The 17,462-nt window shown below is 43.9% G+C and overlaps 1 protein-coding gene across 1 annotated transcript in view; it reads right to left on the bottom strand.

Moving 5' to 3' along the window:
• The window catches only part of POLQ (DNA polymerase theta), a 174,229-nt gene that overhangs the window by 125,375 nt on the left and 31,392 nt on the right, over window positions 1–17,462 (bottom strand). The window contains 5 exon segments of the mRNA XM_029578518.1: window positions 4,728–4,780; window positions 4,783–4,869; window positions 13,667–13,879; window positions 15,350–15,466; window positions 15,621–15,780. Coding sequence (XP_029434378.1) covers window positions 4,728–4,780; window positions 4,783–4,869; window positions 13,667–13,879; window positions 15,350–15,466; window positions 15,621–15,780 — 630 coding nt within the window.

The raw sequence follows: 17,462 nt of genomic DNA, 5'->3' as shown, positions 1-17,462 counted from the left end.
TCTGATCGAATGCATAGCTAAACACATCAATACTAACAAGCCAGCCATACTCCTGGGAGATTTCAATCTCCATGTGGATGCAACTCACTCTCTTCCAGCTGCGACGCATTCCTCAACACTCTTAACTTCATGGGTTTCAAACAAATCATTAATGAACCTACCCATAAAGCAGGACACACGCTGGACCTTATTTTCATTAACCAGGGCCTCATCCTTTCTTCTCACACAGTCTGCCTGCCAGTCCCATGGTCGGACCATATGCTAATCACCACATCCTTGAAGACCCACCAACCAACCCCTGTGTCAACACAGAAAACCAAGGTCCAATTCAGGAAGCTATGTAACCAGGAAACCCTCAGCCCGCATTTATCTGCAGAACTAAACCATCTGGACCTCTCGGACACAGTCTCAGCTGTAGCCTCATGGTCTAAAATCACCAAAAAAGTGGCAGACCTCACATGCCCGTTAACCACCAAAGTCATTCAATCACACAAAGACAACAGAAAACCGTGGTATACACCTGAGCTAAAAACCATAAAGCGTGAACTCAGAAATAGAGAAAAATTATGGCGCAAAAACCCGTCTACTGGAAACCTATCAGCATTCAAATCCCTGATGCACCATTACAGGATCTCCATCCTCCGCATAAAAAGAGACTTCTATTCCCAAAAAATCCACCACTTCATCTTTGACCCGAAAGCCCTCTTTTCCATGGTGACATCCCTCACCAAACCTCCCGCTACGTCCATTCTAGATGATAAAGCCGCAAGCAAAGCTGCCGAACTAGCCTCATATTTCAAGAACAAGATTTCTAATCTCCTGGCTCCGCTTAAGGAAAACAAAGAACCTATTCCTCCTCTTCCCCTCTTTGCTCCTCTACAACTAACCACAAGCCTGGAGTGCTTCGAGCCTACCTCCTCCTTAGAGATTGAAAATGTGCTAAAGAAACTTAAACCAGCTTCTCATCCTCTCGATGCGATCCCAGCTAACCTCCTCATCACCAGCTATCAAGCCATCACTAAGCCCATCGCCCAAATCATCAACTGCTCCCTAGCTCAGGGCCTAGTCCCTGACCCCCTCAAACTCGCCATCCTGAAACCGCTTCTAAAAAAACCAAATCTCTCTCCAGACAACCCTGCCAACTTTCGCCCTATAGCAAACCTTCCATTCATCACAAACAATACTGGAAAGAATAGTAAATAAACAACTCTCGGAATTCCTGGACAACAACAACATACTTTCCCCGTATCAACTCGGCTTCCGTAAAGCACGAAACACAGAATCCCTCCTAATCTCACTTACGGACTCCATCCTCTTGAACCTCGAAAAAAAACAACCCTGTCTGCTCATCCTCCTCGACCTAACAGCAGCATTTGACACGGTAAATCACGCTATACTAATAGATCGTCTATATGACATTGGCATCAAAGGCATCGCCCTCAAGTGGTTCAAATCTTTCCTCCAGAACAGGTACTATAAGGTCAAGATCAACAGTAAAGAGTCACACCCAATTAGCTCCACCCTGGGAGTCCCACAAGGCTCTTCATTATCTCCAACTCTATTCAACATATACTTGCTTCCACTCTGTCAGCTCCTCTCCAAACGAAATCTAACCCATTATCTATACGCAGACGATGTTCAAATTCTCATACCAATTACTGATTCACTGCAAAAAACCCTGGATTTCTGGAATGCCTGTCTACAATCCATCAACAACCTTCTATCAAGCCTCAACCTGATACTCAATCCCAACAAAACAGAGTTCCTTCTCATCACCCAAGAGGGGAATCGCCTTTTGTCCAACTCACACCTTGTTTCTCAACCAGTCTTATCCCCCCAAGTCAGAAAATTGGGAGTCATCATGGACAACCAACTGAACTGCAGAAGCTTCATCAATAACACTGTAAAGGATTGCTTCTTTAAACTTCAAGTTTTAAAAAGGTTGAGACCGCTCCTCCACTTTCAAGATTTCCGATCAGTCCTACAAGCAATCATTTTCACCAAAATCGATTATTGCAATTCACTGTTACTCGGCCTCCCTGCTACCACTATAAAACCTTTACAGATGTTACAAAATGCTACAGCAAGGATCCTAACAAAAACAAACAAAAGAGAGCATATAACACCCATCCTAAAGAACCTTCACTGGCTCCCAATTCAATTCTGAATTAGGTTCAATGTCTTATCTATCATCCACAAAGCCATACACATCATCACCCCTCTTGACCTCATGATCCCATTTCAGCCTCGTACTTCTTCCAGACCGGTGAGACAAGCATATGAAGGCACTCTACAGACCCCCCATATCAAAACCGTATTAAGGAAAAGATCACTCTCCACTGCCAGACCTAAGCAATGGAACTCGATCCCTCCAGACTTCAGGCTCACACAATGTCCAAGCACCTTTAAAAAAAGACTCAAGACCTGGTTGTTCAACCAAGCCTTCTCTTGAATCATCGACCTCATCAGATCCTACACTAGCAGACTTTGTCCTGACATCTCCTTCAATGGGACTCTCGCTTTATTAAACCTGAGGTAGTTGCACTTAACACCGAACACTACACCAGTAAGCATCTGGATTGCCGATTAATCCACCTTGCTTAGATTCTGTATTAAACCCAGTTCTTTGTATCCAAGTTTGATGACCCTGGTTTAATGTAAGACATTCTCATGTCATGGTTATTGTTGGAATGTAAACCGACGTGATTGGTAACTGTTACTTGAATATCGGTATATAAAAATGCTAAATAAATAAATAAATACTTTAAAATCGTCGGCTCAGTGTGCTGCAGCAGTCAAAAAAGCAAACAGAATGTTAGGAATTATTAGGAAGGGAATAGTTAATAAAACAGAAAATGTCATAATGCCTCTATATCGCTCCATGGTGAGACCGCACCTTGAATACTGTGTACAATTCTGGTCACCGCATCTCAAAAAAGATATAGTTGCTATGGAGAAGGTACAGAGAAGGGCAACCAAAATGATAAAGGGGGTGGAACAGTTCCCCTATGAGGAAAGGCTGAAGAGTTAGGGCTGTTTCAGCTTGGAGAAGAGACGGCTGAGAGGGGATATGATGGAGGTCTTTAAGATCATGAGAGGTCTTGAACGAGTAGATGTGACTCGGTTATTTACACTTTCGAATAATAGAAGGACTTGGGGCATTCCATGAGTTAGCAAGTAGCACATTTAAGACTAATCGGAGAAAATTCTTTTATTCAACGCACAAGAAAGCTCTGGAATTTGTTGCCAGAGGATGTGGTTAGTGCAGTTAGTGTAGCTGGGTTCAAAAAAGGTTTGGATAAGTTCTTGGAGGAGAAGGCCATTAACGGCTATTAATCAAGTTTACTTAGGGAATAGCCACTGCTATTAATTGCATCAGTAGCATGGGATCTTCTTAGTGTTTGGGTAATTGCCAGGTTCTTGTGGCCTGGTTTGGCCTCTGTTGGAAACAGGATGCTGGGCTTGATGGACCCTTGGTCTGACCCAGCATGGCAATTTCTTATGTTCTTATGGTCAAGACAGAGCTCCTTAACTTTCCCCCCAAACCTGCTTCCCTTCTTCCCCCACCTTCTCGCTATTTCTTTGGATAACACTGCCATTCTCCCAGAACTTTCCACCCATAACCTTGGGCTCATCTTCAACTCCTCACTCTCCTTCTCTACATACATCCAAAAGCACTGTTAAATGTGTCATTTCTTTCTCTATATCACCACCAAATATGTCCCTTCCTTTCTGAACACACTAACAGGACTCTTGTTCGCTCTCTCATCACTAACAGGACTCTTGTTCGCTCTCTCATCACCTTCCAGTCAAAACTGCTGGTCAAAACAGGTGTTCCAGTGAACCATCTCTCTCCATTACAATCTATCCAAAATTCAACTGCACAATTTTTCTTTCACCAATGTCCCTATGTTCATATAACCCTTCTTCTCAAGTCATTACATTAGCTTCTTGTGCATTTCTACATACAGTTCAAGCTCCTCTTACATACAAAAGCCTTCACACGTTGTGGTTTCTCATACCTCTCCCTACATCTCTCCTTGTGAACTCTGCTCATCAGGCAAATCACTCGTCCATACACTTCTCCTCCATCGACAAATCCCAACTCCCTGCTTTCGACCTTGCAGTACTGTATGCTTGGAATAGACTTCCCATCATGCTCCCTCTCTGGCCTTATTCAAATCCAGTCTAAAAACCAACTTTTGGTTCTTTACACTGGATTCTCTGGTTCTCCCACTTACAGCCTTATTGGTTTTAACCATTTTCTTAACAAACGAAATTCCCAAAGTCTCTTATGTCCAGTAGATTTGTCTTGATTAGACTATTAGCTCAGCTGAGCAGAGACAGTCTCATGTATATTTGTACAGCACTGTGCATGTCAAGTTGCATTACAGAAGCAATGAGCAGTAGAAGTAGTTTAATTAAGGCATGTTATTCTAAATATCATGCATCCTTTCTCTAAACAGTAAGGGTATGAAGAATTTCACCAGTGGAACATTTTAAAAGCAAGATGCACAAAAATAGATTTGGAGGAGGACTAAATCACTTTTCTAGCTGCACATGACATGACTGATGAAAGGAGGAGAAAATAATTCACAGTAGGTTATTCAGCACAGATCATGAGAAGTTAAGAAGCTGCAATTTATATGCAAACAGTGCCTTAAAAAAATATACACAGAGATATAACAAAGCAGACAGTGTTGCTCTATTCTCTGATGCTGCCTTACCTCAAGAATAGCCCGAATCATGCTACCTGTAACCCCTTCTCCCTCCCTTCTTAGTAGCAGCTGTGGACAGGTTTGAGGGATCCTTGCAGCAAACTAATACCTTGTGACCTTTCAGATGTTTTGCACACAAGGATACTCTCACCTACAAATAGAAAAACGAGAAATTACTACTTACCTGATAATTTCCTTTTCTTTATTGAGGACAGGTTAAGCCACACCAGTGGGTTATGCACCTCTACCAGCAGATGGAGATAGAGCAAAGCTGACATTACAGTATATATATACCCCTGCACCGACATCAGCCTGCCAGTATTCTCTGCAAAAGCCAACTGTAGACAACTAAAGAATACATGATCATAACTATTAAGATAACCATTCCAATAATCGGTTACCAGAAAAAACTCTAAGGTCAGACAAGGTCTAGAAACTGGATCTGACACTTACCAGTAATCCCCGGAAACGCAGTCACTCAGGATGACAACAGCACCACCATCCCGCAGCCAAGGGCAGGAAGGTGGATTAACCTGTCCTCATTCAAGAAAAGGAAATTATGACGTAAGTAGTAATTTCTCCTTTCTTAGCATTCAGACAGGTTAATCCATACCAGTGGTATGTACAAAAGCTACTCCCGACCACAGTCCGATCAACTCCGCATGTATGAGGCTGTATCCTCCTGGGCTTTCATATCCAGGCAATAATACCTGGAAGTTGTGTAAGAAAAACCATGTCACAGCTCAGCAAATCTCGACAGGAGACAACCATCTAATCTCTGTCCATGACACTGCCTGAGCCTTAGAAGAATGAACACAAACCTTACTAGGCAACAGCTGCTCAGCATCCACATACATGGCCATGCTAACCTCCTTAATCCAGTGGGCTATCATAGCCCGTGACATCAGCTTACCCTGTTTACTCCCATGATGGAGTATAAACAGCTTGTTTGTCTTCCTGAGAGGTTTAGAAGCCTCCAATACCTCATGAGATGCTGCTTGACACCCAAGGTCCGTAACAGGTGATATTCATCCACATCTCTCTCCCGGTCCTGAGTTGGCATGGAACTGATGGAGTCAAGTGAAAAATACAAGACCACCTTTGGCAAAAAAAGACGGAACAGTCTGCAGCTGGACCGCCACTGGAGTCACTCGCAGAAATTGTTCCTGGAAAGACAGAGCCTGCAGTTCGGAAACTCTACGTGCAGAAAACAGTCCTCTAGTAAATAACCTCAAGAGGGCATGGTCGAAAGGTGAGACCCCGTCAGAACCAGATTAAGTATCCACAGGCCACTGGCAACTGCAAGAAGGTCGAAGATGATTCACCACCCCTTTCAAGAACCAGGCCATAACAAGATGGGCCGACAAGGGTTCACCATTCATGTGACCTCGGAAACAGGCAAGAACTGCCACCTGTACCTTCAAGGAATTAAGGGCCCAAGTCCTTAACAACACCATCCTGCAAAAAACAAACTGAGTGGGATTTTAAACCGAACAAGGATGAACTCCTCGCTCCTCACACCAAGCATCAAACATTCGCCAACATGAACATAAGCTAGGAAGAGAATACTTTTGCACTCAAAGCAAGGTGGGAACCACAGCAGTGGGCTACTTACGCTTCAACAACCAAGCCCTCTCAAGAGCTACACTGTAAGACAAAAATCAAGCTGGATTTTCAAGAAGAATAGGTCCCTGCCATAGCACATCCCTATGGACCAGTAATTGGAGAGGATATTCCACCAGAAGCCTCTGCAAATCTACAAACCACAGCCTCCTGGCCAATCTGCCACCACCAGAAGTGCCAACCCCATGTGTCTCTTGCACCTCTGAATCATTTCTGCCCAACCACAACTACAGTTGGATGCTGATCTCACCGGTAACTGAAGCCGCATCGAGTAGTCCTGAGACTGCGGACTCCAACGTACAAGCAATGTGCGCTGAATAGGATGCATATGCGCCCCTGCCCACGGAATCACCTCTAGGATGGCTGCCATCAACATGCGCACATGTGGATATGACCACACTGCCAGGCGTATTGTTTCTGTCACTAGTCGCACTTGTGCCATCAGTGTCTGAATGCAGACCTCCAGAAGGAACAGCCTCTGTCTTCCCTTCATGTTAAAAACAAACCACTGAGACATTCCATCACTAGGAAGGCTGCAGATTGCTCTTGGCCAAGTTCACCACCCAACCTAGTACCTGTAAGCAAGGAGATCATTTTGCGTGAGGCCTGAGAATCTCTTTCATGGCTCTTGGCCCAAATTAGCCAATCATCTAAATATGGGTGGACCAGAATGCCAACACTGTTGCTACTACCAACATGAACCTTAGAGAAGGTTCTGGGCACAGTGGCCAAAACCGAAAGGTATCACGCAAAAATTGATGTCGCCCGAAAACAGTAAAATGCATAAAAAACTGTTGAAACTCCATCTGGATGGGAATATGCAGATACAACCTCTGCCAATCCAGAGATTTAAGAAAACTCCCACGACTGTATTGCCATTATCAGCGAGCACAAGTTTTCCATGTGGGAACGAGTCACTTTGCAAAGCCGGTTGACTCCCCTGAGATCCCGGAAGGGCGAAAGCACCTCTCCTTTTTTGGATTTAATGTGAAATACCTTTACTATCGGCCCATATTTTTCTTGTGACATGGGCACTAGATCACAGTCCACAGGCTAGGGAGTCTTGACAATGTACACTCCACCATGGCTCTTCTGCGGTGAGTTGCAGGGAGACACATGAAAACGTCTCCCGAGGAATGCTCAGAAACTCAGAGCATAGCCCATCTCTTATCACCTCCAAACCCTACTGGTTTGATGTGATCTCGACCCACTTCTGATAAAAAGGAGAGACAGGCAACCTATCTCCTGTTCCCAGGAATGGGTTGGCACACCCTCTTTGAGGGGTTCGAGGGAGCGCACCACACTTGAGCCCATCTGGGCTGCCAGGGATGAAGGGACCGAGACCTACCCAAAGGTAGGGCTCCATGAAAAGTCGCTCTGTAGGGTTGAAAACTTTTGAAAACCCTTAGCACTACATATAGTGTCAATGAGTGTGGAACCTGCTTTTAAATCCTCTGGTAAAGAACCGAGGAACCTGGGACTCATCTCACTTATTGGCCATTTTGTATTCTCATTCCCAAACCAGAGTGATCCTAAAAAGGCCATTTCGTAAGATTAGGCTTTGGATTGTCTTGGCACCAATACATCAGCCATAACTGACACTCAACCCTGCTTAGATTCCGTAATCAAACAAGATCGGTCTCATCCAGGGAGGTGAGGCCGTAGGGCACTGCCCTGAATTCAAACCAGACTCACAGACTTCTTGAGAGAGAGCAAGCAAGAATGATCCACCAGGGAGCAAGAGGCCATCTGCCATTCATCGCCACTGCCTTGAGGATATCCTTAAGGATAGCCTCAATTCTTCTGTCCTGTGCCTTCTTCAAGCCCCTCCCCCTTCCAAAGGGATTGCCCACTTGGAGACACCACACACCAGCGCATCCACTTCAGAAAGTGCAACTGCTCTCTCTCTTTCTCTGCCGGATCCAGGGGCTTTAGTGCCACCCAGGCTTGTCCCCCTCTAATATTAGTTTCCAAGGCACCCCATTCAAGATCAATGAATTCTTGAATATCATCCAGAATGCTTTACGTAAGGAATCTAAATGGGATTCTTGTTTGGTTTCAGCACCCAGAACCCCATCATATTCAGTGACTGGGCAATCCGAGCCGGCAACTCATCTCTGAAAGAAACACAACATTGTGCTATACTTCTCCAATCCCAGAGGAATTTCCCATCCTCCAGAGAGTAAGGGCCGCTTTCAGCATCCCTGCCACCTGGGTCCCTATCAGCATGATCCGCTGCAGGTGCAAACGTACTCCAACACTTACCTGCAGCACCAGGTTTGCAGGGTTCCGCAGTTTACGATCATGAACTCTTAGGCCTAGCACGTCAGCAAGTGAGCAAAACCTGCGAGCAAGGCCTAGCCAAACGGTTGCTCAACCCACCAAGCTGTTTCGTGGCAGACTTATGCATAGAAAAGCGCGCGAAAGCCAATGCAGTCCATTTCAAAACCAGGGGTCATCAGTCCTGAGCTCACTGAGAAGCATTCTCCTGCTAACGATCCAGTTAGGGGAGCCCCAAAACCAAGCGAAACATCTGACAGGTCCAATTTCGGTCCCATTCCCACTCATGCTGGGAAGGGCGGGCTCAGCAAACAGCTGGAGAAAACTCTCTCTGAGCTTCCAAGCAGCGCTGACACAAGTTAGAGAGGAGTACGCCAAGCTGAGATGCCTGAATATGGCAAGCAACGCAAAAGTAAACACCCGCTAGCAGCACGCTCCCAAAGCATCTGACCATTGGGCGCCCAGCAGCACACCTGCACATGAGCATGGACAGGGCACCCAAAAAACAAGGCCTGTCCAATAAGCATCCAAAATATAGGAGCACAATACGTGGCCCAGGTAGGCTCTCACCTGAGCGTCCACCCAAGAGCACACCCGGGTGCGCAAGCACAAACCGTCTGACACTGTTTCACTGCAGAATTGTGCGCAAAAAAGCTTGCGAAGGCTGCCGTGGCCTACCACACGGTGTCTAAGCATAACGGGGTCTACTCAAAAGACTGCTCAACCTGTCAAGCTGCTGCAACTCCCCAGCTCCCTCGGAGGTGGGAATGGATGTCAGATCGGCGTGCCGAGGCTCGGAAACCAGAAGAAGAATAGAAACCCTTTTTTTTTTTTTACTCCTTTCCTGCGCTCAGCCCATCCCAGCCAAGTATAAAGTCGGTCTCTGATTGCAGGGAGAGAGGGCAATGACCTTCACCACAGTGCTCGGCTTCCTGCACCCTATAGCCTCTCAGCTGTTTCTCTTTTTACAGCTAAGTCCACGTCGGAAAACCAGCTATCGGACCGAGGCACTTGTCTGAGGGAGAGATCCACAAATATTACCTCAGGAAAACTTGACTGAGGGTCCAAAGGTATCACCACAGGAGAGTGGGGCAAATTAGTTTCCTTCTTCTTTTCTTCTTTCATTTTTTTTTTAAGCAATCCCCAAGTAGGGAGATGCATGTCCACCATCTGCTGGAGAGGGAGAATACTGGCAGGCTGATGTCGGTACAGGCGTATATATACCGTGACATCAGCTTTGCTCAGTCTCCATCAACTGGTAGAGGTGCATAACTCACTGGTGTGGATTAACCTTTCTGAATACTAAGAAAAGAATAAAATTAAAAAAGCAGTGCACAATCTCTTTATTATCTTTTATAAATTGATTCAAGAATACACTTGAAATAAAGAAAAATCATGTTATACGTCAGAAACAAAAATAAGCATGCACAATAATAAAAAAAATAAGAGCAGGTTTTAAACAAAAGACCACATATTGAGGGGCGATGCACTGCTTTTAAACACAAATACAGCAAAAAAAAAAGATGCATTTGTATTTATTGCTTTGTATCTCACCTTGTATGAGAACATTTCCCAGATCCTATAATCCCTGACAAGTTCACTGCTTTGTCAGATAGGTGACGTTACCTGAAAATTTATCAGCTGATATAGTAAAATCTATAATACTTCTGTACATTCTCACCAAAACAATTTACTTATTATGTTGATATATGTATAATCTGATTAAATATCATTATTCACTATAGCCACTGCCATTAGCAATGGTAACATGGAATAGACTTAGTTTTTGGGTACTTGCCAGGTCCTTATGGCCTGGATTGGCCTCTGTTGGAAACAGGATGCTGGACTTGATGGACCCTTGGACTGACCCAGTATGGCATTTTCTTATGTTCTTATGTTCTCAGTCAGCAGCCAGATTCCTAGAAATGCATTGTGTGCATTTCAAAAGTATGCAAGCCTCCCACTCTCCCCCTTCTCTCTATACCTGTCCCCATGCTGCCCAAGGTGAGAACGAGGAAGCTTCAACATTAAAGAATTAAACATACATTTAGCAAAATGCCTTTCATCGATAATGGTAGTTTTACACACAGTTGGTAAACTCCAGTAAAGGAAAGTTTCATGTCTGAAACATGTTAGCTTCTTAACTCTGACAAGTCTTTTTTTTTTCCATTTTTGTCTAAGCTGCATCTGGTAGTGCAAGCCTTTTTACACAGGCACAACAAATGTGCACACACCAGATGAAAGTCAAGTAAGGTCAGGGCCTGATCTGCATATGCTTTGCATATGCATGTCCTAAGCATACAAAGTGGGCAACCGCCTAGGCAGTGGAACTAGACATCACAATCCTTGTACACTCTCAGCACTGTACAAAGGAAGAAAAATCTTTCATTTGTCAAATACCAATAAAAAGAGTTCATCAAAATCAGAATTACAATGTCCACAAGTGCCTCGTTCAAAGTTTTCTTCCATTCTGTGTCCTATGAAAAAATGAATCAGGTCCTCAAAGTGAACTGTTGTCAGTTCAAAATGCAATCCTATGTGCTATGAAAGAGAATACGATAACTATGCAGACTAAAAATATTTCCTGTTTTCCAGATCTGATATAATACTAACAGGGCAAAAACCCCTTAACAATGCCACTGATAGTATTAGGTTTCATTTCACTACAAGTTTATTAAAATGCCATTTAAGAACCACCAAATCCAGTAAGGATTTTATGGCCTATGATGGTAGCAATGGTATCCTTTTAAAAGTTGCAAGAAGAGAAGAGATTCTTCAGAAAAATTATCTGTATTTGAGAACATTATGTTTATTGAGATCTATATATCGCCTATACACAAAGGACTAGACAATGCACATTTCTAAAACACATAAATAAGATACATACTAACAAACAAACAATTCTTGAAAGATAATATACACTGATATAACTCAACTGAATGTCTGTATATAAGACTCCAGTAGATTGCATCATTGACTGTAATGCTTTTGTACAGAAATCTTTTGATGTACAAATTATAAACCCAGCTTGAGCCAGCCTGCTGGATGAGTAGCAGGACTGCCAGGCAAAGGGTCCCCAGGTTGATTTCCAGATCAGGCCATCTGCACCCCTGGTTAGCTGGGAATGCTGCGGAGGGAGCCCCTGGGAGAAAGGGAGTCATGGTCATTTTAAGAGCAACACACAGTGTCTGAAGTTTGAACCCATAATACAGGGTTCTGGAAGAAGCCCTGGAGCATGGCTCCCGGCCTCAGGATCTTTGTCCTAATGATGAGGGTGGGTCTATTAAAAGAAACTTGATCAGTTGTTCCAAGTCCTCACCAAAAAGGAGCTGCATGTGGCTCACTGGTTTAAGAGGGGGTGCTCTCGAAGTTTTTCTGTCACCATCTGCTGGAAGGGAGGCAAAACCAAGCAGTCTGGACTGATCTGGGTATGTACAGGAAAATGCAGATAAGTCTGGTACTTCCAGGGGGACTCCGCAGAACAAAATTGTCCATCCGCAACCACCAAACGAGCCTGTCCCGAGCTGCATCGTCAGTGGAAGAGGCATATGAAAACATTCAGGGACCGGGTTCCATCAGAAAAGCAAAACTGATCGCAAAGGCCTCCTATGAGCAAGGCCCAGGGTACCAGTTCTAAGTGGAAAACACTGAGCCAAGAACCTAAAAATAATCGCGAACCCTGGGTGGATAATTGATCAATAAGGGGTACATTTTCAAAAACAGCGCGCGCGAACAAAAATACGCTGGATTTTATAAGATACGCGCGTAGCTGCGCGTATCTTATAAAATCCGGGGTCGGCACGCGCAAGGGGGTACACATTTGTGCAACCTGCGCGCGCCGAGCCCGGCGTGCGCTGCCTGTTCCCTCCGAGGCCGCTCCGAAATCGGAGCAGCCTCAGAGGGAACTTTCCTTCCGCCTCTCCTCACCTTCCCCTTCCTTCCCCTACCTAACCCCCCCCCCCCCCAGCCCTATCTAAACCCCCCCTACCATTGTTGGCAGATTTACGCCTGCCAGAGGCAGGCGTAAATCTACATGCACCAGCGGGCTGCTGGCGCACCATCACCGACCTGGGGGCTGGTCTGGAGGCCTCGACCACGCCCCCAGGCCGGCATCATGCCCCCGACACGCCTCCCACCCTGCCCCAAAATTCACGCCGCCCACCCGACACGCCCCCTTTGCAAAGCCCTGGGACTTACGCGCGTCCCGGGGCTTGCGCGCGCCGCCAAGCCTATGCAAAATAGGCTCGGCGCACGCAGGGGCCTTTTAAGAGGGTTACGCGCATAACTTATGCGCGTAACCCTTTTAAACTCCGGCCCTAAGTCTTGCACTTGACCTTGCAACTTGGAGATGCATTCTGTGCTAAGAATGACTCTGCCCTGCTGAGTGTTGAGTAGAGCACCCAAATATTCCAAGGACTGAGTTGGCACCAGCCAACTCTCGGCGAAATTGACCACCCAGCACAGCGACTGCAGAAGCTGAAACACTCTTATGAATCACCCCTCGGGGAAGCACCACCGAGTGCGCTCGAATCAGCCAGTCATCCAAGTAGGGATGGACTGATCCGGGTACATACAGGGAAATTGTGATGTCTGAATAATGTTGATTTCTGGACTGTGTACTCGCTTTGTTTTACTGTATAGATTACACTATCCTTCAGTGTTCTCTCTGCTAATGTTATGCATCTGCATGAAGGAAAGATTTATTTATTTAAAATATTTGCATTCTGCAGCTTCCAAATATACAATTTGTCCAGAGGGGACAAATTTATTTAATTTTTGACCACAGCCAGCTTGTGTGACAGCATGTTAATTTTGGTGTGACGTGTCAGGAGACCTTCAGATGCCTAAGGGCCTTACTTTCTCTCCTGTCAGGACAGAACCCGAACTATGGGCTAAAACTTGGGCCCCACTACTTCTAAGCGATCCCCTAAGCCCTACTAGCCGGTGGAACAGGAGTAACACTATAACCATCTACACCCAATTGTTTTTTTACATGGCATCAAACAGCTTTAAAAAAGAAGAAATTGTTCAAGGCTTCCACTTACCTTCAGTATCAACTCCCTTTCTGCCAGCTCTGCCTGACATTTGCTTATATGTCAGAATATCCAGGAGATGACCATTGAAAAATGGAGTCCTGATGATCACTCGCCGTGCAGGTAGATTCACACCAGAGGAAAGCGTGGAAGTGGCTGCCAGGACACGAATGATCCCCTGACGAAAAGCTCCTTCAACAATATCTCGCTCATCAAAAGTTAAGCCTAAGACAACATTAATTTTCAAGAAATAAATATCAAGATAATGAGTCTAAGCAGCTTAGAGGGTCTTGTTATAGAATTGTAAGGGGCAGCTTCATGGGATAGTACACATTACCCAGCACATCAGACAGAAGATAGGAACAGAGAGGTCTACTCCATATTAAGCATGACGTAATATCACACTTATAGTTCAGCTGTTTTTACAAAATCTGTTTTGGATAAGGGATAGAATAATAGCTTCTACACAAAGAGGCCCGTGATATGAAGCTTCGCATGCAACAATAGTAGGAAGACTAGGTATAGCCACAAGTGCCCAACCTCCTTTGCTAGATAACATCACTATCAAATGTTTAACTGCAATTATGAAGCATATTTTCATTTTTAAGCATTTTTAAAAGTTTAAATCTACAAGGCTCACCAAGTATTTTGTTTTGAGGCTAAACGTCCCTACATACTCTAACTGTAAGACTCCAATTCTCAAAGTAATGCTATACGTGAACCGCTTCTATTGTTTTTTAAACAAATTATGTGATAAAGTCTTTTAAATAAATAAATGTTGCAAGAGCTTTCAAACTATTCTATAAACAGGTCAATTCCATATCTGGTAGCACTTCCTGCTGGATATGATGTAGAGCTTAGTCAGCTAAAAGAGTGTTCAAGGTAGAGGACTGTATATTCCAGATCTCATGAGAATCTGTCTCAACAATATACCCAAATAAGGAAGGATCCCAAGATGGGAGCACCATTGGACCATAATGTAATGATCTGAGCAGCTACTGGTAAGGTTTTTACTTGAGCATTTGATCATCTGGGTTCTGTGATCTTGCCACTACTCAGCTACTACAAAGACACCAGATATCACTATTAATACACAAAAAATAGAATCTGATGCTCTGATAGAGTTTAAAGTCATAAGAAGGAAGCCCTTAATGGGACTTGCCAGTGGGCAGTGGATTACTATGTTAGTTGATCTAAGGTAACAGAAACCCCTTGTCATATTTACATCATCTTCTTATAATGGCATTGTGGCAGAAATCCAGTAACAAAGTGTTTAATTACAACCATAACAATGGATTTGGTCACTAATATACCAGTAGGAGGCCAATCTCCCATACTCCATGCTGAAGTTAAAACAAACTAAACCACCTCATCCTTGGTTGTTTAAAATAAGTCATCCATTAACTAGATGAAAAGGGTGCACCACCAGCACATGTGAGCTTTCACTCTAGTTTTAAGAGCATAAAACACAATGCAAGAAAACCCATCTGCAATGGGGAGCCTTCTCCATTCTTTTGAGATGCTAATAATTTGAGAATTCAATTAAGATAGTTCTGCATTTTTCAGCACTAGTAACTGAGGCAAAATATTCTTCTGTAGTTTTTCAAGAAACTGAAGCAATTTCATTTTGTAATATTCCTTTATTGAAAGACCATCCAAGATAAAACATATACCCAATACAAAATTCAGGAGTACCTGCATGATGAAATGCCACTCCCCATGGTATAGTTCTCCCAAGCACAGAGTCCAGCCCTGATGGGGAGCGTTTCAACTGTTCCAATACATCCTGTATGCCCCCTCTGTCCACAGTCACTGGTAATAGATCGGAAGCATTTATAAGTCCTCCAGTTAACAAAACAAAAGAAAACTGAAAATTTTGCTCATAGTTGCCAAAATGTTAACTATCTCATCATGAAACAGCAGCTGACAAAAATATAAGAAGTCAACATATAGTTAAATTTCTCACCTTCAGTCTCTGGCAAAGCCTTATGATGCAAACTATAGAACTCCCGGGCAATGGTATCTGCCAACTTCTCACACCAGTTCTTGGATGGGCAAAAGAGCAACACTGAGTGACCGCTATGCACAGTCTCATAACATAGGTTGACAATGTGATCCTCATCCCCCTGAGAAAAAAAAAAGGAAGAGCTGAGAACAAGTAACATAGCAACTAGAAGACAGTCAGGAAACCCTATCAGTATTTTTCACTTACTGTGATAACCCTCAGCAGGTTACTTAATCTTTTTACTTGACTACTCTCTTCTTTTATACTCCATCTCTTTTCCTCCCACCTGGTACTGCATTATCCTTTCACATAGATAGGTGCTGCCATATAGCTGCCAAGAAACCCAGGTCCAGTTACTAGGCTGCATTTTTGCTCCTCAGGTCATTTGTCACTGGTGGTTTTGCAAAAGCACCACTTAACAGGCAAGGAATAGCCACTGCTATTACTGGCATTAGTAGAATGGGATCTATTTAATGTTTGGGTACTTGCCGGGTACTTGTAGCCAGGATTGGCCACTGTTGGGAACAGGATGCTGGGCTTGATGAACCCTCAGTCTGACCTAGTATGGCAACTTCTTATGTTCTTAAGGAAGTGAAGTTTCAGTCAAGTATGGTTCTTAAACAACACCTCTTACAGCTTTAAAAATATTTTTTTTTAGTTCAAATTGAGCAAAACTGGGAAATATTGTTTATATTAACAATCATTCTATACTTATGTAGCACTTCAAATCTTGAGGACTCAAAAGCTCTAAATCAAGTTTGCTTACCTGTAAACAGGGATTTCCGTAGACAGAAGGATAACTGGCGATTTCGTGGGTAATATCATTTAGCAGTGCTGACATGAATCCAGCTGTGAGGATTCAGAAAAGCATTTGAACACACGCAGGAATTCTCATGTGCCGACACTGCCTCATGAGCATCTCCATCTCTTCCAGAGCTTAAGCTTTAGTAAGATAGTCATCTCTTTGAAGAGCAGGCAAGTATTAATTATGGCTGATTTAACTTGTTTACAGAGAACACTGTTTACAGGTAAGCAAACTTGTTTCTCTGTCAACAAGCAGGCATAAATCAGTCATAATGCATGGGGAGTCCCAAGCTGAGGATGGCATTGCAGAGCAACTATTAAAAGACAACCTGGACCCTCCCTGCTGAAGAGAATGTACTAGTGGGTGAACAGGCTGCTCAGAATTGCTTGTCCAAAAGTTACTAATCTTTCCATGACATAACTGGAAAATCAGAGAGCTGAGGAATCTGTAGGCGCTACACAAGTTGGAGAATTGTGTGGCTCCCAAGACGAAGCGTCTCTAAGCCCGGATAGCCAACCACCACCAGCCCAACGCAGTGTGGAGAATGGGGAAGTTCAGACGCCAACCATGGTTAGGGGAGTGACGTTAAGCAGAGGGCCCAGGATCCCAGAATATAGAAGATCATCTGCAAATTCCAACCAGGCCTGGAAAGGTAACACTGGAAACAATATGGGAGGCAGTTAATGGTTTAAGCACAGCCATGACTAGACTGGAACAAAAGATTGATACTGTATCTATAGATTTTCAAGTAAAGTTAACAGCTGCTCAGACTCAAAGTAATGAGATCTCCCAGAAAGTTAAAGAAAATGAGAAAAATATACACTCTTTGCAAAAGGTAAATGTTTGTGTTATAAAAGACCAAATTGCTAGTTCACGTAGGTTGGAAGCTCTAGAAAATCATATAAAACATTTAAATATTAGGTTGACAAATTTTCCACAGGTTCTGGGTGGACTTCCTTATATTTCTCTAAAAAGGTATTTTAGAAAAATATTATCAT

Source organism: Rhinatrema bivittatum, chromosome 15 (assembly GCF_901001135.1).
Source record: "Rhinatrema bivittatum chromosome 15, aRhiBiv1.1, whole genome shotgun sequence".
NCBI classification, from domain to species: Eukaryota; Metazoa; Chordata; class Amphibia; order Gymnophiona; family Rhinatrematidae; genus Rhinatrema; species Rhinatrema bivittatum.
This window is presented reverse-complemented; position numbering and strand designations above follow the sequence as displayed.